This window comes from Diabrotica virgifera, chromosome 3 (genome assembly GCF_917563875.1).
Source record: "Diabrotica virgifera virgifera chromosome 3, PGI_DIABVI_V3a".
NCBI lineage: Eukaryota > Metazoa > Arthropoda > Insecta > Coleoptera > Chrysomelidae > Diabrotica > Diabrotica virgifera.
This window is the reverse complement of record NC_065445.1, coordinates 162129771-162154234: the sequence shown is the minus strand read 5'-3', so window position 1 is coordinate 162154234 and position 24464 is coordinate 162129771. Positions and strand designations below refer to the sequence as shown.

At 34.5% G+C, this 24464-nt stretch overlaps 1 protein-coding gene across 1 annotated transcript in view; it reads right to left on the bottom strand.

Annotated features, from left to right (window-relative positions):
- Positions 1-17318: 17318 nt before the first annotated feature.
- The window catches only part of LOC126881372 (mitochondrial import inner membrane translocase subunit Tim22), a 28278-nt gene continuing 21132 nt past the window's right edge, over positions 17319-24464 (bottom strand). The window contains exon 4 of the mRNA XM_050645612.1: positions 17319-17466. Within this exon, the coding sequence (XP_050501569.1) occupies positions 17381-17466 (86 nt within the window). The 3' untranslated portion in view covers positions 17319-17380. The remainder of the gene's footprint in view (positions 17467-24464) is intronic.

The window sequence follows — 24464 nt, the reverse complement described above, 5'->3', positions numbered from 1 at the left end:
CTGGTGATTATGTTCACAAAATAGAAGTTAGAAATATCCAAGATTTTAGACCGAAAACATATCCGATACCATATAGATACCGAAGTGAGGTAAATAAAGAAGTAGAAAAGATGTTAGAAAATGGAATAATAGAAAAATGTAATTCAAGAATAATAAATCCAATTGTTGTAGTAAAAAAGAGCAGTGGAGAATTAAGACTTTGTCTAGATGCAAGGAATTTAAATAATCACACCATACCGCAATATGAAGCATCTGCTACAACGGAAACTATTTTCGGGAGAATAACGGGGGCAAAATATTATAGCAAAGTAGATTTGAGACATAGTTTTTGGTTAATTCCTTTAGTTCATGAATCCAGAGATTATACAGCTTTCATGATAGATGGTGTTCTGTACAGATTTTGTGTTGTGCCTTATGGTTTGCAAAGTTCATGTAGTGCTTTAGTTCGTGCTCTTCATAATATTTTAGATAAATATGATGATTTTATTCTTCATTATATAGACGATATCCTTATACTTTCAAAAGATGAATTTTCACACCTAAAACATATAGAAATATTATTAAGAGAATTAGATTTAGCGGGTCTTAAAATAAATATAAAGAAATGCCAATTTTTTCAAGATAGTGTTACATTTTTGGGATATAAAATAGATAATTTGGGAGTTTCAATGGATAAGGAGAGAGTAGAAAGAATAAAGGAATACCCTACTCCTAAAAATATTAAAAATTTGCGTGGTTTTCTTGGTTTGATCAACTATTTTAAAAGGCTTGTGCCTGATTTGAGCCAAAAGATAGTTCCTTTAAATCATTTACTCAAGAAGGGAGTGAAATGGTATTTTTCATTATTTTAATTTGCGTTTGAAAATATAATATAAATGATTTGTATAAATATTACCAGGGATAGATTAAAGTTTATAGGATAAGTAATTTTTTTCAAATAAATATAATTAATATAATAGTTAAAATTTTAAATGAAAAATTTAAATTTTACTTAAGAAAAATTATCAATTTTTCATTTAGGGCAATTGTCATGATTTTAAATAGTTATTATGATTTTTAAGATACCCAAACCATAGAATAGTTAAAAAAAAATAGATAATTTAGTAATTTTAGTAAAGCCCAAAGTATATGGATAATCAATTTTATTATTGCCACTTTTGAGGGGTATCGTTGATTGGAAGGTTGAGAAGAATAAGAATTATAAAAAGAACTAAAGTTATGAGAGCACTTAGTAATAATTAAATAGTTATAAGATGATTTTATTTAAGAGTATAAAGGTAGAATTACATAAGAAATCAAAACAGGTAATCCTATATCAAAGATGATATTTGAATGGCATATAAATTAAAAATTTGTTACTAGAACCTATAATAATTTAAAATTTGAGTTTTACCAGAGAATTACTTATAGTTGTATCACACAATAGCCTTATTTATTCGTAAGAATCATCAAAAGGTTCCATTTTTCCAAAACTCACTTCGAAAGGAACTTCGTTAAGGTGATACGTCTTGCATTACTTAGCTGCATGTGTGGATTTATGAAATAATGTTGAAATAGACATCAATCTAAAATTTGAGAACAATAGTTAGTTCAATATTAATATTATTAGTAGAAATTTTACCAAAAATGTGGAAAATAGTTCAATAGAATCATAGCTTTGACAAGTGTCGAAACTTTAGGTAAAAATTTAACGTATAAGAATGATCTTTTGAGGAAATGGCTTATGCATATTCAATTGCTGATTTATGTTGTATAAATTGAAAGTTATTTCAATCCTTAGTTTGTAGTAATTGTGTAAATATTTGAATTTTAATATGTGAGTGTAAGTGTTAAAGAAACTAAAAATGAAGTGTCGGACGTTGAAGTGAACCCTAATAGAACTTTAATAAGGGCACCTAGGAAGAAGGACATTATATCAAAATAAACTAGAAAGTTTAATCTATTCAATTCCCAGATTAGATTATACCCAAATATTTCAATAGAATCACAATTTGGGTTCATATTTCCAAAATTTTCATCAAAATTATCATTTTGATGAAATGTCAAATTTATTGGAATTTTTTGATTGGCGAATTCAAATTCTCATAGCAAGGATTGTTATTAATAATTAATTTCCATTGGCTGCGAAGGGACGCCAAGCCAAAAAGAATCCCTTTTTAAGAGAGTGTTCCAGACCTTTGAACAGGCAACAGCTTGTTGCAAGTAGCTCCGCAAATTTTGGAAAAAAATGCGGTAAATCGTAAAAATTAAGTTCAAAAAAACTTTTATTCTACTAACCTGTATAAATAATCTTCATAGTGAAGCAAAATTTTTCAAAAATGACTCAATTTAATAAGAAAAGTGAAGAAGTGTTCTGCATATGCCGGTAACTACCATAGAATTTAGAACAAAAGACGGTGAAGGAGAATGGATTGGTTTCTTCTTGGATCCGAAGAGACTTCATAGCAGCATTCGTTGGTTTATCTTCATATTACATCGTGAAAGGTTGTACTGAACAGTTTTTTTTTAATCGATCATGATCAAAATCAATGTTTTTTTTTTCATTTTCTAGCTTTAGTATAACAAATTTTGAATATTCAAGATAATTTTGGGTTATCTTAGACTTAGTTTTTTTGTCAAATACGCTAATTTATTTCATAGTCAAATTCATTGCATCGTATTTCTTTATTCAGATTTTCGACGAGATAACCTAAAATAAATAATTTAGCGTTAGATAGATCAACAGATATTTCAAATTGATATCATATTGATCTGATCTATATTATTGTAAAATTACCTTGTATTTTTGATGTTGCATAACAAAGCCTTTTATTTTCCAATATATTCTCAAGATTTGTGTACATATTCGACAGTATTTTGTTTTTCTTTATCGACCATTTTACATAACTTTATTTTTTGTGTCGTTTTGTTTAATTGATATTTCAGAAATCATATATATATATATATATATATATATATATATATATATATATATATATATTCTTTTACATGTTCCACTTTTGTTCCTTGGATGGTTATCGTTGGTTGATCATCTTTGTTCGACATTAGCTTAGTTTTGCTTAAGTTCATTTTTAGTCCTTTTTTTAAGGATTCTCTATGAAGCTCATCGATCATCACCTTCAGTTCTTTCCAGCTGTCGGCTATTAGTACCACGTCATCTGCATATCTTAGGTGGTGTAAATACTTTCCATTTATCGAGAGTCCCTTTGTTTCCCAATTTAATGATTTAAAGATGTCTTCAAGTGCGGCAGTAAATAGTTTTGGAGATATGGTGTCTCCCTGTCTTACTCCTCGGTTGATTTTGATTGGCCTAGTTTTCATCTCGTTATCCATCGTGACTACCATTTCAGCATGTTTGTATATATTATGTATTAATATCCTATATCTAGAATCGATTCTGCTATTGACCAGTGCTTCCTCAATAGCCCATAATCCTATGCTGTCAAAAGCTTTTTCGTAATCTATAAATGCTAAGCAGATTGGTAAATTGCATTCGTTAACTTTTTCTATTAGGATCTTTAGTGTGTGAAGATGGTCGCATGTACTGAAGCCTTTTCTAAAACCGGCTTGTTCTGCTGGTTGATATACATCGAACTTTGTTGTCAATCTATTTGTAATTATTTTTGTGAATGTTTTATAAAGTTGTGATAGTAGTGATATTGGACGATAATTTTTCAGATCTGTATTGTCACCTTTTTTGTGTATTAAGATTGTGTTAGCAGTATTCCATTCCTTTGGTATGTTTCCTTCAAATAGGCATTTATTAAAAAGTATTTTTAGGTATCTGATAACTTCTTCCCCGCCGTTTTTCAGCATTTCTGCCAGAATTTCATCGTTACCCGGTGCTTTATTTCTTTTCATTTCTTTAAGTGCATTTTCTATTTCTGCTTCGCTTATTTCGGGCATTAATTCAGAGTTTACGTTTGTTATTTGTCTTTTCAGATTTTGCTTTGAACAGTCGGGGGGATCGTTTTTTGAATGGTATAATTCAGTATAGAAGTTTTCAATTATCTTCAATATCTGAGCTTTGCTTGTTTCTAGTTGACCTTGTTGATTTTTTATAGCTATAATATTTTTCTTGACTAATTTCGCTTTGGTATATTTCAGACTTCGATTTTTCTCTATCATTTCTTCTATATGGTCTTCTTGCTGTTTTCTAATATCGTCTTTTATCTGTTTTCGTATGGCTCGGTTAAGTTCCTTGTATTCTGTGGTATTTCTTTTGTTTCGTGACAAGAGCTCTTCGTTGTTTCAGCATATTCTGTGATTCTGCACTTATTTTGGATTTTTTATTTTTATGACGGGTCGCTATTTCAGAGCTGGTATTCAATAGTTCTTTTGTTATAACTGAGTTAATTTTATTTATGCTGAGTTGTTCTAGATTCAGTGCTTGGGCGGTTTTTAATTTACTAGCATATTTTTCTTTATCGGCTTTTAGCTTTTCTGTATCTATTTGTGTCGTGTTCTTAAAGTTAGTTCTACGTTTGCTATACCCAATTCTTAGTTTAGCTCTAACCATTCTATGATCGCTTCCCAGAGAGACCGAATTTATTACTGTTACATCTTCTACGATATCTTTCTTGTTACACATGATGTAATCAAATTCGTTCCGTGTTTTTCCGTTTGGTGATAACCACGTCCACTTCCTTTGCGGTTTTTTTCTTATAAAATGTGTTCATTGCAAAATATTTGTTGCTATGTAGGAAGTTCACAAGGGTTTCTCCTCTATCATTTCTAACACCATAGCCGAATTCATCAATATAGCTTTCAGTTTCTTCTAGTCGTTGTCTGATCTTAGCGTTGAAATCTCCTATTATTAGTGTATAGGTGCTGTGATAGCACGTGTTGGTTTCTATTATTTTCCCGTAGAACTCATCTATCTCTTCATCGGGTTGGGGCGTACACTTGAATAATTTTTAGGGTGATTTTCTCGTGTATATTCATCATAATCATTGCAATTCTTTCCGAGATTCCCACATATTGTTCTATTCTACTAGCATATTTCTTAGAAACCAGAAATCCTACGCCGTTTAGACTTTGCTCATCGTGCCCTTTGTAATACAAGATGTTACCTGATTGCAATGTTATGCGCTCTTCGCCTTTCCTTTTTACCTCTACGAGACCAATTATGTCCCAGTTCAGGTCCTTTATTTCTTCTTCTAGCTCACAGATTTTCTCATCTTTGTTTAATGACGTTACGTTGAATGTTGCTATATTCAAATTTGTAGTTTTTAGCGATTTCTTGCTTCCCCCAGATTCCGTGAAGCTGTCCTTTTTTATAAAGGAGTGGGGCTTGCCAACACTGTATGACTTACCCACCTGGGGACCTACTCCTATCGTTTTAGAATTCGCCATAGTTTTGGGGAGGTTATTAGCCTTAAAACACCGCGCTGGCCAGACGTGTTGGTGAGTGTTTAATCAGCCGTCCATTCTGGATCAGACGCTGTTCGTAGCCGCCCACTCTGGATCAGACGCTACAATTTGTGATCCTATACTATCCCTAAAATCAAGGGTTGCCAGCTCCGCCATCTTCGCCGTACCGAAAGTATTCTTCTTCGCCTTGGATGCCGTTCTGGACTTCATCCGTGAATCCCGGGTCAAGAAGCTCCTGGAATCTGCGGGGGGCAGGGATTGATTCACTTTCCCTGTTAGGACTATCCAATAGAATCCATAGGACTCCAAAAGAGTTCCTACCCGCTACCCATAGGATGCAACTACCCTGCAGAAATTAGAACGCTGGTATACGAAAAACGGAAAGCACGACGAAAATGGTTCCAAAGTAGAGCTCCTCAAGATAAAACAATTGTAAATAATCTCACCCAACAACTAAAAAGAGAGATAAAAGAATTTAAAGAAGAATCCATTAGGACATACCTAAACAACCTAACGAATGATAGATCCACAGAATACTCACTATGGAAGGCAGCCAAAGGATTAAAAAGACCAATAATGCAAATACCACCCATAAAAAAAGAAGACAGCATTTGGGCTAGAATCAGCGAACAAAAAGCAGAATGCTTTGCTACATATCTAGAGAAAATATTTCAACCGCATCAACAACAACAACAAGAAGAAGCATTACAGAGCAACCATTTGCAAGAAGAAGAAAACATAATGCCAGTAACTGTAGAAGAAGTAATAAAAGAAATCAAGTTTAATTTTTAATATATTTAAAGAAATAAAAGCCGGAGTCCCCCAGGGTACCGTATTGGCCCGGTCCTATATCTCCTTTATACATGTGATCTACCAGAATTCGATAACTACTGTTTAGCTACCTTTGCCGACGACACCGCAATATTAGCAGTAGGTAAAGATAACGTAGAAACAGCCAATAAACTGCAAAATGCGATGAGCAAATTCCAAAAATGGACTAAGACGTGGAAAATTACATTGAATGAAAGCAAATCAGTACATGTTGATTTCACTAATAAAAAAATTCTCTACGCACCAATAAAAATTAATGGACAAGACATTCCTTATGCCAACACAGCCAAATACCTGGGTTTAACCCTAGACACGAAGCTTCGCTGGAAAGAACATGTAAAGAAAAAGAAAGAAGAATTAAATATCAAATATAAAAAATTGTACTGGCTACTGGGAAGATACTTAGGGTTGTCAACGTATAACAAGATGCTAATCTACAAACAAGTTATAAAATCAGTATGGACGTATGGTATCCAACTATGGGGATGTACAAAAAAGACAAACTTGAAAATAATACAGACTTTTCAAAGCAAAGTATTAAGGGGCATAGTTAATGCACCCTGGTACATCCGTAATGACGACCTCCACAAGGATCTACGAATGGAGCCCGTCGACAAAGAAATCAGAAAACACGCAGAAAGTCGTGAAAAAAGACTTCTTCTCCACGAAAAGATTGAGGCCATCCAGCTCCTGGACAACTCAAACCAGAAAAGAAGACTGAAGAGGACCAAACCTCACGAGTTGGTGTAGTGCGACAAAGCTAATAGCGGAGCATTGCGCGACTAGTGTGAAAGCAACGTTTTGGTGCAGTGCGTGATAAAGTGAAAAGCAGCGCTTTGTGTGATAGTGCGCAAGCAAAAAGTGCCCCAGTAATAATAAAGACAACTAAGAAGACATCAAAGGGTGACTCTTAGATATTAAGTAGTTAGTAAGATAGGATAGATAAAAAGTTACTCATTGGTCAAAGACCAGATTGTAGCACTTAGCAAATAAAAAAAAAAGTTTGAACAAAAAATATTGGAAAGTGTTAAAACAATGGGTTAAAACAATTTTAGAATAATTTTAATAAAACACTCTGTATCTCGGTAGGGAAGAATATTTTATTTAAGTGTTTTAGTTTAAATCTTCCCATTTTGTGCTAAGGTTTATCCAGTTACTATATGGACAATTCTTAATGAAACACCCTGCATATGTTTCTAAAATAGATCAATGGTGTTTCTAAAATGGGATTATATTTCCAAGCACAGATCACATATGAAATAACTGGCATCGTCGCCTGATGCCCCGCAAGCTTCGTGAACCCATCTCTGGCAGGCACTGCACCGAATCCACTGGTATCCAGGCTTGCTGTTTACGAAATCTACTTCGCAATAATAGCAGACAGGATTTTCTTCATTATTATTTTCTTTGGTTTTGTTTATTTTTTTTTTGGAATTGTTGTCTTTGGTTTTCCCATTCACATTTTTTTGGTTTCTAGTTTTATTTATTGCTTCATCAGTATCACTCCTCTTCTCAAACTACTTTTCTGTGGTTTGGCGATTTTTTTATTGATTTTTCCTTTGAAAGTCCCTTTCCTGTCAAAGATGGCAACTTACTGGTTGGCACTTTACGTATTTTTGCTTCTATACTGACATTCAATAAGTCGATGTTAGACTAACAAAATATTTTTTATGGTATACAGCCAATGAGAGGAATCTTTTCCTTTTTATTTTCTTCCTGGATGGTTCCTTAGAAATCTTTCAACCTCTTGACTGTAGAATGTTGATAGAGGTGCCATAAAAGAAACGTCAAGCGGTTGCATGCGATGACTTGAATGTGGTGGTAAGCACAATATTGTAACACCGTGATCCCTGGCTTTCTCTATCACAATGAAGGATTTTTCTTTTGACGTATTGGTAGATTTAAAAAATGATAGAACCGCGTTTCGAAAAAATTGAGCTGCATCCAACCAGAAGGATGACAGGCAACTATAGATTCGGGAGGTATTCCAATTGAAAATTCTTCCTTGACGCGAACTCGTGGGAAAATGACCATAGGTGGAATATATGTCGGCAATACAGTGTTCCTCTTTCTGTTGTGGTTAACGTTCCAACTTGCTGGCAAGCCTTTTTCACACCCGGTAGTTTGTTTATTCAAATTTTTCACTCTACGCTCAAGGGTGCTTTTTGGCACCGAAAAATCTTTTGCCGCTTTTAAGTAACAATATTTGCCACTTGCAACTGATCTAATGGCAGGGATGCCCCAGCATCGTTCATTTCGTTCGTTGCAATCCGTAACTGCACGCCGGGGAGTTTGTCCTGGTTGGGTCAGAGAGAGCAGCATATGTGCCTCCTGATGACAGACTAATAAGTTTCGAAACCGGTAGAGGTGCTTGCTGCACTTTCTGATTGAACTAGAAAATGATGCGGCTGTAGTTTCGTGTTGCGACGAAATTGAAAATGGTTATTCATTTTTGATTTACATGTTTACTCTGATTGGAGTACGAAGGGAACCATTCTCGTTGGAACTTTACCGCGCTGAGCAGATGGGACGTGAATTATAAATTGTAAAATTCCCTCATCTTCTTTAGTCGCAGCATCCGTTATGGCTTGCAGAATTTTAGAAACCTCGGAGGTGTAACCAGATAAGGTTCCCATTGTTTTCAATCTGGTGGGATGTAGAGTAATATTTTTAATGTTATTTTATGTGCTGTTAGATTGAGAACTTAGTCTTTTAAAGTATTAAGGTTTATTGGGAAACAACATTTTAAATTTGTTAAGTCCTTATAAAAGTCGTTTTGTTATTTATGTGTAAATGACATTCTAATGACATGTATTAGATCTCCGATTCTGTCACAAGTACAATTGGGAGTATCTGACAAGCCGTTATATTTAATTATATTTAATTATTACTTTGAAAAAACATGCCAAAACATACTTTTCGACAGAAAAGAAGAGAAAGAAAAAACATGTACCAAGCAGCGAAGTTTTTCGCTCTCCTGAAAGTTGTAGATTTTGACTTGTGTAGGCCTATTGGCTCCGTGCATGACTGACTCGACACCTAGCGTAGTGGCCTGACATTTTTGGAGAACACAATTTGACGTTAAACACATGATACACATATGACACATTTGACGTTAATGTAATGATTTTATTTACCATTTTTGAAAAAACTTATTATACCAACAATAGATTAAAGTGTCAAATAAACGTCAAATTAAAAAACGGATATTTGAAAGTTCTCTGAAGAAAATATCAATGTTAAGGGTTTTTCTTCACGTTTTCGTTATAGTTTGGTTGTTGGTGTTAACATTAATTAAGTGTACATCGAAAGCAATTAGGCAGTGTGAATTATTATTACCAGATTTTGACATTAGCTGGGACTATTGAACTATTACTTTTGTTCTTTTGTAATATGTGTCTAACACAACATGGAAATAGATGACGATAGGAATATACCACCAGATCGGGGAAGGAAAGAAAGTCAGTATGAAAATATAAAAATAAATAATAAAAATCAAAATGGCAATAATAAGGTAAGCAAAATATCTATTGAAAAAATTATTATTCAATCCTTATTCGCCAAAGTTGTCATATTTCGCCGCTACGGGCGCTGGCATAGTTTCGTGTATCCACACCATGATCACGCACGGAGCCCATAGCATTTGAAGGGCATTGAAAAATTTGATTGATTCCATACTTTTTTCATAATACTGTATGACCTGCCCAGAGAGATGTAGACAGATTTGTTTGATTGTAATAACTTTTCCCCTAGTTCGTACTTGATATATGGTCTGTAGCACAAAGTTGTATCCGTGCCTCCATGTTCCATTAAAAAAATAAAAATAAAAACATTTTTGAAATTGAAAATGGTTATTCATTTTTGATTTACATTTACTCTGTGTGGAGTATGAAGGGAACCATTCTCGTTGGAACTTTACCGCGCTGAGCAGATGGGACGTGAATTGTAAATTGTAGAATTCCCTCATCTTCCTTAGTCTCAGCATCCGTATGGCTTGCAAATTGTAGAAGCCTCGGAGGTGTAACCAGCATTCTGGTGGGGTGTAGAATAGCATTATGTTGTTTTATATGCCATTAGAGTGAAAACTTAGTCTTTTTGCTAGCAGTTGCCGCTAGGGCATCTATGCCATTTCGTTCGTTGCAATCCGGGACTGCACGCTGGGGTTTGTTTTGGTTGGATCAGGGAGAGCAGCATATGTGCCTCCTGATGAGAGACTAATAAGTTTCGAAACCGGTAGGGGTGCTTGCAGCACTCTCTGATTGGACTAGAATATGGTTCGGCTGTGTTTTCGTTTTGCAACGAAATTGAAAATGGTTATTCATTTTTGAAAAACATTTTTATTTTTTATTTATTTAGCGTATGGCACCTGACACATTTACATTCACATATATTTTGTATAAGACAATATATAGGTTCACAAACGTACATCTAACTTATTTACATAGTCTATCGACTCTGGAGTCGCCATCAGGAAATCCTCTGACCTGCCATAATATGATCTTGTGGGACACTGTTCTGTGATGTGATAGATGGTTTGTGGTTGTCCACAGTCACAGAGTGGGGATGGTCGTTTACCCCATTTGTGCATCATGTAACCACATCTGCCGTGTTGGGTTCTGATTCGGTTCAGCATTGGGCATAGACCATGTGTTGCGTAGTCAAAGCCTGGTGGTTTTTGTGTGATGCAGGGTAAGTTGCTATTTTGTTGTTCCATCCATTCTCGAGTCCATGTTGTCGTTAAATTGAACTCATTTTCTACAGCAACCTTTGCTGTTTTTATTGGTTGTCGTCTGGAGCGTAGACGGTTACCGTTGGCGGCATCTATATCTTGATGGATTGGCAGGTTCTCGTTATTTACTATCTTTCTGTACTCACTAGTGAGTGCGTGTATGCGTCGTAGTTTGGGTGGTGGAATGTGGCTCAGTACTGGGAGCCATTGCGTAGGGGTGGATTTGATAACTCCAGCAATCATTCTCATTGTATTATTCAATTGGGCATCTACTTTGTGTATATGTGGGCTGTTAAGCCATGCTGAAGAGCAGTATTCCGCAGTTGAGAACACTAGGCCCAGAGCAGATGATCACAAGGTGAAAGCCGATGCTCCCCATGTTGTGCCGCACAGCTTCTGGATGATGTTGTTTCTGGATTTAAGTTTTTTCCGCTGTTTTTGTCAGATGTTCCTTGAATGATAGGGTTCTGTCAATAGTCACCCCAAGGTACTTCGGTGTTTTATTGTAGGCGAGTGTGGTGTTTTCGAACTGAATATCGAGTATTCTTCCTGCAAGCTTGTTATTTAGGTGGAAACTGGAAACCTCTGTTTTCGTAGCGTTTGGTTGGAGCCTCCATTTACGGAAATATTTTCCCACTATGTGTAAGTCCGCCGTGAGGATTTCTTCTGTTTCTTCAAATGACTTACACCTTGTTGCAAGGACCCAGTTATCGGCGTAACCAAACTTCCTTGATCTGGTTTCTGGTATATCAGAGATGTATAGGCTAAAGAGAAGAGAAGCCAGGACAGATCCCTGAGGCAGTCGATCCTTCAGTTTCCTTGGGGTGCTGATGTCAGATCCCATGACCACTTGAATCGTTCGGTCGGCTAGCATGCTGTTGATTATTCGAGCGGTGGATTTACAGGGGATTATACGGAGGAGCTTGTATATCATACCTTCTCTCCAGACTGTATCGTAGGCCGCTGTTAGGTCTATGAATGCGGCTGTAGTTTTAAGTTTTCGCTGGAACCCTGCCTCAATAAATGGTATTATTTCAAGCAGCTTTGGGCTAATTATATTGTAGATAAACCGCTCTAGAAGCTTAAACGTCACCGAAAATAGGGCTATTGGTCTGTAATTCTTAGGGTTGTTATCATTTGGTTTCCCTGGTTTTAATATGGCAATGACTTTCGAGCGTTTGAGTTCCTGTAGTATGATACCGGTCTTCATAATGTCCGTGAAAAAGTGGGCTATCCACTCTCTCGCACATTTGCCGCATTTAATTAAGAATTCGGGATGAATATTGTCAAAACCTGGGGCTTTACATCCTTGAGAGCAATAGTGACTTCTTCGGAAGTGAAATGGCGGGAGTATTCGGTGTCTGTAGATTGGAATTTTAAAGTTTTGAGCGCTTGTTTTACCTTGGTTGTATGTGGCTTGTCTTTCGGTGCTCTAGATGTTGATACCAGATGTAAGGCAATATTGTATGGGTTAATTGTTCTTTTGTTCCTTGTTATAGGAGTTCCGCTTATTTTTTTTATAATCATAGGATATATTAAAAGCAATTAAGCTACATCTTGCTTTCCTACACGACCAGCCTGCCTCAGTATTTTGTGATGGATATACCAACACCAGTGTGAAACTATTTTTGGCTTCCGAAGGACTACCTACCAAGACTGAGGAACTAAGAAAAATTCTTCTAGAATTTAATGATGCCTATGGAATTGGTCCAGCTGAGGTGGAAGCTGATCTTGTTGCTTATAGGTCCTTTCTAAGTTCAGAAAGAATCATGCATCTACAAAAATCAAGGGAATGTCACCGAAATTATTATTCTACTAGCTCTCCAAGACGAAATTTTTAAATAACACGACGTGTTCTGAGGAACTAGAAACCTCGAATAATTTTAGTGATGACAACTTTAGTATGGTTCTGATTAATATTCGTTCTATAAGAAATAAAACTGACGAATTATTTTTGTTTCTGGAAGAATTAGGATTTCCCCCGATAGTTGCGGTTACAGAGCACTGGCTTGAAGTCAACGAGCCTTTTTTTGTAGAAAAATATACCACAATTGCTAGGTATGATCGTCCAAGTTCAGCTCATGGAGGCACCCTAATTCTTTCTAGAAATAATGATTTTTCTCTGATTACAAAATATGACTTTCTGTTAAATGAAGCCTTCTTTGAGTTTTCCCTAGTTTATAATAAAAATCTTAATATTTACATTATTTGCATCTATAGATCACCTGACTCCCCTGTGGAACTATTTTTTCAGAACCTGCTAAATTTGTTAGATGACTTGCCTCATAGAAGCAGAAAAATTCTATGCGGGGACTTCAACATTAATATGATGCTGCTTTTGCTACCCAAATGTCCTTGGTCAACATATTTGAATCATATGGTCTCTCTATGCACGTTAATTCTCCTACAAGGATTACAAAAACTTCATCTACCATAATTGACTATATTGTCTCAGATTTCTCACCCCTTGATGTCTGCTCTACAATTATTAATGCGGGATTATCAGATCATGAAGCAGTATTTACGAAGTTTAACATCTTCAGCAAACCCTTCTCGAAAACCCGACGTTTAGGTAGGATTTTTTCCGCTCGGAATTTTCATAAATTTCAAAATTTATGCTTAACTTCTGAGTGGCATTTTCCTTCTGCGGACGTGGACTATAATTTCAACGATTTTATAGAAAAGCTTGTCCATATCTTCAATAAGGCATTTCCTTTAATTTCAATTAAGCCAAAACATCACAAACCCTGGGCTACAAAAGGTATTCGCATATCAGCCAAAAATATGCGCTCATTATTGTATATCAAGAAATTTGCTACCAACGTCTCTGTCACTCAATATATCACCAAGTAGAGGGTAACCTATCTAAACTCATCAAATCAGCTAAAAAAGCCTACTATCAAAATCGTATGGAAAGCTCTAAAAGTGTTGCAAAAGAAACTTGGTCCATAATAAACGATCTTCGAAATAGAACTCACGCAGTTCAAACATTTGCCCTTCCAGACCCGGAAAATCTAAACGAATATTTCGTTAATGTGAGTAAAAATATAACTTCTACTATTTTGCCACAAAAAGATCCCATTTCCTATCTCCCCAATTCAGGAGTGTTCTCGAATTCATTCTTTTTAAGACCAATCGATATATCTGAACTGATCCAAACTATCAATAGTATCAAAAGCAAATCATCCTGTAGTACTGATGGACTATCCATAAAAATCTTCTCAAATCTCACAGAAAATGTGTTGGAAAACCTCGTCTCACTAATTAATGATTCCTTTGAAAGAGGCAAATTCCCAGAGTGCCTAAAGATAGCCATTATTATTCCCCTTCATAAGGGTGGTGAAAAATCTAATGCTTGCAACTATAGACCTATTGCCTTACTACCGGTACTTTCAAAAATTATTGAGAGACTCATAAAAACCCGTCTTATGTCCTTTCTCATTGATAACAACATCTTATCCCAAAATCAGTTCGGCTTTTTAACTAATAAATGTACCACTGATGCCTTGTTTTCTGTGTTTCATGAGGTTTACCAAGCACTAAACAATAATCTTTATACTGCCACTGTTTTCTGTGACTATGCCAAAGCTTTTGATTGTGTAAATCACGACATTTTGATTAAAAAACTAAATTTCTATGGGATTCGAGGTATTTCTTTGAATTGGTTCCAATCTTACTTGAATAATAGGAAACAACTTGTTAGAGCGAATGATACTGACTCTAGTCTCAAAAACATTGTATGTGGAGTACCACAAGGTTCAGTATTGGGTCCTCTACTGTTCCTTATCTTTATAAATGACATCAGTAACTTAAAAATCGATGGAAAAATTTTTCTTTTTGCTGATGATACCAGTATCACTTGGAGCAACTCAACTATTGCATCTCTTCATGCAACTATAACTTCTGATTTGCTTACGATAAAAACCTGGTCTGACTCTAATTTACTCTCTTTTAACGTGGATAAGACAGTAGCATTATCCTATAGAAGTGCTCTTCAACCCCTGCTTGTCAATAACAGCCAGATCTCTACCGTTGATTCTGTAAAATTTCTTGGTATTTTTTTAGACAGCAACCTCAAATGGTCCCTTCATATCGATGTGTTCAAGTAAGAAACTCGCCTCAGCCTGCTATGCTATAAGATCTGTTTCGAAAAAACTCAATTTAGCATCTTCTAAACTAACATATTTTTCTTTGTTCGAGTCTCATCTTCGATATGGTCTTCCTTTTTGGGGTTCTAGTACAGCTGCCCAGTTAGATGTTATTTTTAAATTACAAAAAAGAGCAATAAGGTATCTGTTTGGCCTCAGAAGAACAACACATTGCAGAAGTTACTTCAAAGATCACGGCATTTTAACCCTTACATCTTTATATATTTTAGAAACTGTTTGCTTAATTCGTAAACATATGCATGTCTTTCCAGCAAGGCCTCGTCATGACTACTCCACCAGAAATTCAAATTTTGATGTCTATTTACCGATCCCGTCCTCTGAGTTAGTAAAGAAATCTATATTATATTCCGCAAAAAAACTATACAACCATCTTCCTTTACAACTCAAATCTGCAACATCTTTCCCCAAGTTCCGTAAAATGACAAAAGCTCATCTATCTACAAGACCATATTATTCAGTAGAAGAGTTTCTTAATGACTAACTAAGAAATTACAGTAATGTACAAGTAACCAAACTTATCTATACTTGGGTGTCACATGCAGCAGCTTAAACTTATTAGTTCCTATGTCTATAAATAGTTTACTTTGTTGTATATTCACTTTGCAATTTCTATAAATTGTTGCAATATATCGATTTTGTTTTTTTTTTCTGTACTTTATTAACTTATATTTTGTATTTATGTATATTTTTTTTTTATATTGACGATTTATCAAATTTCAGAAAATTGTATTTGTTATTGTTATTGTTAGATATTATTTATTTATTTTTTTCTGACTTTAATTAAGCTTTGTCCATAAAATTTGTATTTTCAGTGACAATAAAGCATATTTCTATTCTATTCTATCTATAAGGTCCATGCTTGCCTGCTTGATGTTTGAAAATTAAGACTTTCTACAGTTTCGGTCCATTTTTGTTGTCTCGCCGCATCTTGGCTATGGAGCAGTTCATCTGCTATTTCTTGATCGCCACTTTCAAGGAAATTTTGGTACAGTTCTTCACTATTATGGGACCAACCGGGAATGTATTCTTTTCGATAGCCTCTTGGTATATGCTTTTTGGCCGTGCTTATTACGGCTCCAGCGAATCTTTTGTAATTTCTGCCGGTAGGGGGTATCCATCCTAGAGTCTTGTCCAGTTCCGTAGAAAACCTACTCCACTTAGCTTTCTTCAGATTCCACCGTGGGCGAAGGATGGATGTGATTATAGGAATTTGGGTTCCTGCCTTTATGATTACTGGGCGGTGTTGACTGTGTGGAAAGTCGTCCATTACTTTTCGTGAGACTGATAGAGGTTGCCCGCTCCTATTAGTAGAGACAAATATAGTAGAAACATAGATCAGGGTTGTACCCCTGCTTCCATGCTGCTGACATAAATGTAGGTCGGTCTTTAGCATCAAACTTAAGTAAGAGATGTTCGTCCTCCGCCCATTTTACTAGTGCGTTCCCATTGTTGTTGCATTGTTTATATTTCCACTGTTCATGGTGACTATTGTAGTTCCCCACGTATATTGACGGGTGAGGATGTGTGTGAATGACTTGTGCTGGCCAGGATATAGCTGGTGGTTTGTAGGTGTTAGTGACGGTGATGTTTCCAATTTTTACAACATTATGAATTTCATTATTAGTACACGTGGAAACAAGGACGGCGTTTTCTATGTTTTGTTTAACGTACGTTGCTGTGCCATATGATCGATGGTACGTGGCACCCAGTAGTTCGAAGCCAGGTATTTTTCCCCTTTTTCGCAGTTGTTCTTCTGTTTCGCAGTGTGTTTCCTGTAAAGCGACCAGATCGATGTCGTTATCTTTTAAAAATTTTGATAAGTACTGGCTCTTTGAATAGCTTATGCTTTCTACATTTAAGTGACAAATTCGGATCATCGGTCCGAGTTTTCTAGTCGTTGGGTCCTGAGAAGGACCTTGTGTATTTTTGGTAATTTGCCTTTTGATAACGTTTATCGGCATTGTAATGTGTCTCTGGTCAGGAGATCCTAAGATTATCTGACCGCCAGTATTTGCTAGTTCATTTAGCGTTACCCAGGGTGCACGTGTAGTATTCTACTACGGACGCGAACTAGCTCTACACCTAATAAAAACATTAACTTTAAACGTTAGGTGAAATATATAGTTTTGGTTAATAATTCCACTTCTAATTGTTGACTAACTTAAATTATTATATATTGTCGTAAACTGTATTATTTTATTATTATAACAGCCAAATTGTAGTAATCAATTATTTATTTACAACATACATTAAACAATATTATCTACAAAAAATAAAATCAGAATCTGCTATGCATATAATAATCAATAGCTGTTGAAAATGCTGCAAAGCCCATTGCTCCCACTACTCCGGCTTTTACACCAGCTAAAACAAACATAAATGTTGTCTAAGGTTTTAATTCAAAATAAATTGTCGATTCTATATTTATATTGTTACGTTAAATCATTTGTAAAATTATTTGGGATATGTTATTGCAAATAATCACACGTTATAAAAATTATTTAACCTGTTTGTAAGACGTTTGTGACAAAAACAACTGAAATGAAAAATAAATTTAGTATCGCAATGGTGTTCTTGGTCTTGGACCCACCCTACCGACTATTTTAGCTTAACCTGTAACTACCCGCGCATCAAGTTATAACATAACTACACGCGTGGCGTACTTTGTACGCCACAAGAGAATACACTTAAAAACAGCGGATTTGTTTAATTTTTTTTTTTTTTTAAATAAACTTAGTTGTTTGTTATAAACCTTATTCGGCATCAGTGAATACTTGGAGTTCCTTTTCAGTAAGCCAATTGGGATTTATAACTGGAATCATGGAATAACTGGATTCCATGATAAATAAAATTACTAATAAAAAATTTTTTTAAATGTGATTTTTTACAGGAGAAAAAGTATTGTTTACAAAGAAAAATATATTTTTTGCCATAATGACTAAAAAACAATTAAAATATGTACTTATATTACGACTTATAGTAATATAATCCTGGGGTATATTGTCCACCACCGGAAACAACAAATAATAAAATGTAAATTACGATCTTTCCAGAACGCCGATTATAACGAAACTAAAACCAAATTGTAAAGCACATTCCAGTGATAGGTTAGAAAAATAAGCAAGGTCAAAAATTAAATTTTTAAATATATTTCCAGTAGAATTCTTATATCTGGCGTACAAAGTACGCCAGCGCGTGTAGTTAAAGGTTAAATAAGTAAGTCTAACAATATGTAGGTAGGTACTTTTTTAGGGTCTCATTTTATTATTTCTTTACATACCTGTAAATTGTAATGCTTTAAACAATAAAGCATTTAAGTCAAAATTTCATTCAAAGTATTTTCATTCTCATATATATGTAAATGTTATCAAAAAGTACATAAAAGCTGGCAGAATATGTAATTAAAAACTAATTTTAATAGAAAAAGTTCTATTTTACATACAAAATTTTCATAAATGTTATTTTTAATACTTCTTTTTGCGAATCTTCATTTCTACTCGCTGCAATTTGTTTTACTAATTGATATTATTTTTCTCATTCTATCTTATTGATCTTTCATACTATTATAAAAATAAAAATATAAATTCAGTTTTATAATACACTAAGCGTCACAATTAACGCACCACCTTAAAAAAGGGACATTTTTGATGTCTCGTATTTCCTAAACATGTCCGATTTGAGCGATTTTTTTAGTATATTATAGCTTTATTCTTCAAGAATACTGATGTAATACTATTATTGCCAAAAAGGTAAGTGTCATTGTATACCGGGTGTAACAATGATAGTGTGTTTTTTCCTCAAAGTTTGGAACACCCTGTGGAATATTCTAGCGTATATAAAATATTGAAATTAAAACTGTCGCCTTAGGCTTTTTTAACATTTTGCTTTTTGATTCATTCGCTTATGTTGGATAATAAAAAAGTTAGTTACTTTAACAACTAGCAATATTATTCATCAATACAGGGTGAATTCTGCATGAAAAAATAATGACCGTTTGCTTTATAAACATATGTCCGCAAATGCTTTGTTTCCGAGATACGGGATGTTGAATTTTTTCTTACAAACTGATGATTTATTTATTGCTCTAAAACTGGTTGAGATATGAAAATGAAATTTGGTAGGTTTTAAGAAGTAGCTATTGCGCATTTTTTGACATACCATTAAGAATTTTATATTCACCATTGGCTTGCATACGGGTATAAACATTTTAGATACATCCCGTATGCACGCCAATGGTGAATATAAAATTCTTAGTTGTATGTAAAAAATGCGCAATAACTACCTCTTAAAACCTACCAAATTTCATTTGCATATTTCAACCGGTTTTAGAGCAATGAATAAATCGTCAGTTTGTAAGAAAAAGTTTAACATCCCGTGTCTCAGAAACGAAGCATTTGTGAACATATGTTTATAAAACAAACGGTCATTATTTTTTCATGCAGAATTACCCCTTAAAGTTTGTCGCACTTATTTAGAAATACCCTGTATTGATGAATAACATGGCTAGTTGTGAAAGTACTTTTTATTATCCCACATAAGCGAATAAATCAAAAAGTAAAATGTTAAGAAAGCATAATGCTACAGTTGGGTTTTAATTTCAATATTTCATTTACTCTAGACTCTAGAATATTCCACAGGGTGTTCCAAACTTTGAGGAAAAAACACACCATCATTGTTACACCCGGTATACAATGACACGTAACTGTTTAGCAATAATATATTACATCGATATTCTTGAAGAATAAAGCTATCGTATAGTAAAAAAAATCACTAAAATCGGACAACAGGTTTAGGAAATACAAGGCATCAAAAATGTCCCATTTTTAATGTGGTTCGTTAATTTTGATGCTTAGTGTATAAACAAAAACATCTATTCACATAACACGTGTCACATAGGCACACATAGACAGACCGCTTGTATCAAGTTATCATCTGATAAGTTCACAGTGCGTCTCTGGCGATTGCTGCTTCGGCTACGCCCAGTGTCTCAAATGGGCCCCACGGTGAGTGTAGTAGATGACCAAACTGAGCTGTAAAATATCGCGCAGTAACATCGAACGGACCCATCTTCGGCGTCATGTCGCAAACGAATGGACCCGGGTTCAAATTTGTAGCTCGTCTAGCCACAACAACGACCAAAACACTGTATTTACATCGGCAGCTACTGCCGCTTCATTTTACGGGGGGGTCTAGGTAGCGCTAAAACCCTGGGTGGGTCCTGGCTGACTGTACAACTTTTTTCCAATTTGTTCGGTCTTCCATCAACCTAGGGTCAAATGGAATGTTCATTTTCCGGAGATCTGCTTGGATGTTATCTCTCCATCGCAGTCTGGGACGTCCGAGTGGTCTTTTGCCTGTAGAAATCTCATCTTAATACTTTTACAGCGCCGTAAATTATCGCTTGTCTGGCCTTTAGCCTTCAGTCAAATGCATGCGACAATCGCATAAAAGGGACTCCACCTTAACACTAAAAACACATTTACAACATGTATTTACTTATCGGTACAAATTTGTTATCGACTAACTTCTTTAATTTAATTTCTTTTAAAAGGAAAATCCCTGTAATTGGCTGTATACCATAGTATAACAACTTAATAATGAAGTAAGAAACCTCTGTTGTAAGTGGTATAAATATATTTATTAAAATTATCTAAATGGATTAATGAACATCACAACAAATTTTCGATCATGTTTAACCATCCTCGGTGCAAACGTCCAGTGTACAGGTAGTTGAAACTAGCCACAGAAGTAGGTCAAACCATTGGCCATTACATTGTTAAACCATTTAACGTTTAAAACAATACATTAGGTCGATGTTAATAGAAGTAAAATTAACATAGGGAAGCATTCATCCCTGCTCGAAAATGCTTGTTGTACTATTATGAGAGGTAAAGACTAAATTTGGTCTTTAGTGTATGAATAATGTTATTTAATTTTTGCTGCAGTGTTTTCAAAATGCTGTTGGAATGTTAGGGTACGATCTAGTGTTACACCGAGGTATTTGGATTTGGCTTGTGCTTTAGAATAGTTCCTTCGCATTATAATTTAGTCTGCAATTTGTCTTCTGGCTGTTAATGTAAAAATTCGTTACTTCAGTCTTCCATAGATTTGTTTATAAACCCCATTTCTAAAAGTATCTGTTAAGTGCTTAGACCTGTTTGTATGGTGGCTTAGGAGTTTTTTATATCTTCTTCTTGGGCTCCCAGGGTCATGTGAGTCGTGTCGTCAGCATAAGTAAATTTGCGTAAGATGGTAGTCTGTACACCTGATGTATAAATATTAAAAAGAAGGGACGACCCTTGAGGTAGGCCGTATTAAACATTTATATGAATGTTTATATTGCTGAATAGAGAATTGAATAACCTTTCAAATGAGCTATCACATGGCCTCTATTCTCATTTAAAAAAAATCGTCGATTACGTCATCACGCCCAGATGGATGACGTCTCTACTATGATGTATGTATATTATTGTATATGCCAAAAAATATAATTAAAAATAAAAATCGACCTGTTTCGGGATTTATTTCCACAATTGGCCATTCATAAAAAATTAATTTATTCCAACCTTTACAGTGCTAGTGTATTTGTGGTCAGATGAGTAACCTGCTACATAAAATCTTGGACTGTTCTCTAGTCTCTAATAACGTTAATGTTTTAAATCCACTGTATTCTTTGACTGATGTCCACGACCATCCCATTAATTTAAACTATTTATTAACATTGTTAACGTTAAATGTAGAGACAATGAGACGACTTAACGCCTTTGAAATGTGGACCTATAGAAAAATTATGAGGGTTTCCTGGGTAGATAGAGTTACAAACAATGAAGTACTGAGAAGAATAGGTAAAGAAAAGGAAGTTGAACTTACAATTAAAGAAAAGAAGCTACAGTATCTCGGACATGTGATGCGGGGCGAGAAGTATGGCATCCTACGACTCATAATGCAGGGAAAGATAGATGGCAGAAGAAGCATCGGAAGAAGACGAATTTCATGGTTGAAGAACCTGAGAGAGTGGTTTGGATGCAGCTCGAAACAACTATTTAGAGCTACTGCCTCAAAAATTAAAATAGCTATGATGATTGCCAACCTCCGTAGCGGAGATGGCACCTGAAGAAGAAGATTAACATTAGAAAACAATGAGTTGTTATACAGACTATTGTATAAGGCAAAGTACATTACATGTCAAATCACATACAAACAAAATCTTTTGGATCTCCGATTTGTCTGAAACTTGGTTTATAGCTTCTGCTTAACGTAAAAATAAGACATTTAAGCTCAAGAAGTCTTGTTCTTTTTTTATCAAAATATGATTTTAAGCGATTTTACAGTGATTTGGTATTTATTTAAATAAATTTGCATTTTTTATAGTAAAATATCAATGGAAAAAATAATGTTTTAATAGAATGGAAGTGTCAATTATTTTGATTCAAAACAAGTTTTTGATCAAATTTTAGTGTAGAAAATGTTAAAATAACGTTTTTTACATTTTCCTCCATTCCCGAAATACATATCCTTCGATTTGGTTGAAAATTTGCCCACAAATAGCCAAAATACAGGATTTAAGCAGTTAAAAGAATTTGTATAGATTTACAATACAAAAAGAAGTACATGCAATATCAGAGTCAAAAATATAGGCGTCTATTATTGTAAGTAGGTACAATTAACTTGGAAAATATCGACCGCACGAGAAAAATTGTAATTGTAAATGCGATTTATGTGGAACAACTTCAGTTCCTACCATTTTTGTAGAAAAGTTGAAAATGGCAGAAATATTGAACAAAAAACAAACCAATCAGGCCTTACGCTCACGCCTTTACCGCATACGTACTATGTACCTTAAATATTTATTTTAGCAAAAAATGAAACATCAAAATTTTTGGATAGGCACATTTTTGTTTTAAAACTAATAGTAACGAAATAATTCAATAATTATGCTCTAACTGTCACCATTTCCCCCTTAACTCGGAAACTATCGACGGCACAGAAAAATTGTAAAATAAATTATAGGAAATCGATTTTCGACAATTTAAGCCCTTACCCTTTTTGTCAAAAAGTTAAAAATGGCGGAGATATTGAACAAAAACGGTTCTCCTTTAAAATCAAGATGGCGGCTAACGTAACGATGGAATTTATTCGCGATTTTAAATTGACATTACTATTGATCCCCCCTAAAGATTAGAAAAATAAAATTTTGGGCATCTCGGCATCCAAGGTCAAATGCTATCTCAACTGGACTATATATTTTTGACTCCGATATTATTGGATGTAACTTTATTTGTATTGTTAAACTATACAAATGCTTTTAACCACTTAAGATACTGTTATGGCTATCTGTGGGCAAATTTTAAAAAAAATCGAAGGACATGTATTTGGGGAATGGAAGAAAATGTAAAAAAACGTTATTTTAACGTTTTCTACACTAAAATTTGATCAAAAACTTGTTTTGAATCAAAATAGCTTGTTATGATGACATTTTTGAGTCTGTTCTATTAAAACATTATTGTTTCCATTGATCCTTTACGATAAAAAAATGCAAGTTTATTTAAATAATTACCAAATCACTGTAAATTCGTTTAAAATTATATTTAAAAAAAAGAAGAAGGCGGCTCGACCTTAAATGTCATATTTTTACTTTCCGCAGAAGCTATACACCAATTTTCAGATAAATCGGAGATCCAAAAGTTTTTTTGATCCAAACTTGAGTGGTTTGAAATTACCCATAAACATGTTTTACATATTAAACATAAATTATTGTAATAATTATAAATATAGAGTAAGTATTCCTTTGTAATTTGTTACCAAAAATGATAAAAAAAATAATACAAAAAAATATAATAAAAAAATAAATAAAAAAAGTAATTCAAAAAAATTAGTAAAAAATCAATAAAAAATATAATAGAAAAAATGAGAAACATATCCATAAAATGACTCCACAGCAAAGAAGCTGTCGAATTAAGTAGAGAGCTGCAGAAGAATTTGCTGTAGAACTCTGAGGATCTCATCATCAGGGCCCAGAGCACGCCAAATAGAATTCTATTTTGCTGACGTCACAAAATAGAATTTTATAATGGGAGAATCGACGGTTGCTAGGCAAGTGACGTCACTAAAATAGAATTCTATTTGGCGTGCTCCCGCACCTGTTCTATATACACTCACCGGCACAAAATTTCGCCACTCAAAATTTTTGATTAAGTTTGACAATTTATAACTTTATTATTTGTACAATCCGACAAGTGAGTGCTGGCGGGTTGTGCGTAGAACAAATTGAAAAGGGGAAGGGATTATTCATTTCTATTGCTGTCGGCTAGGAGTTCACATCGTAGTGAATAATATCTACTAACGTAATTTTCAGATCCCAA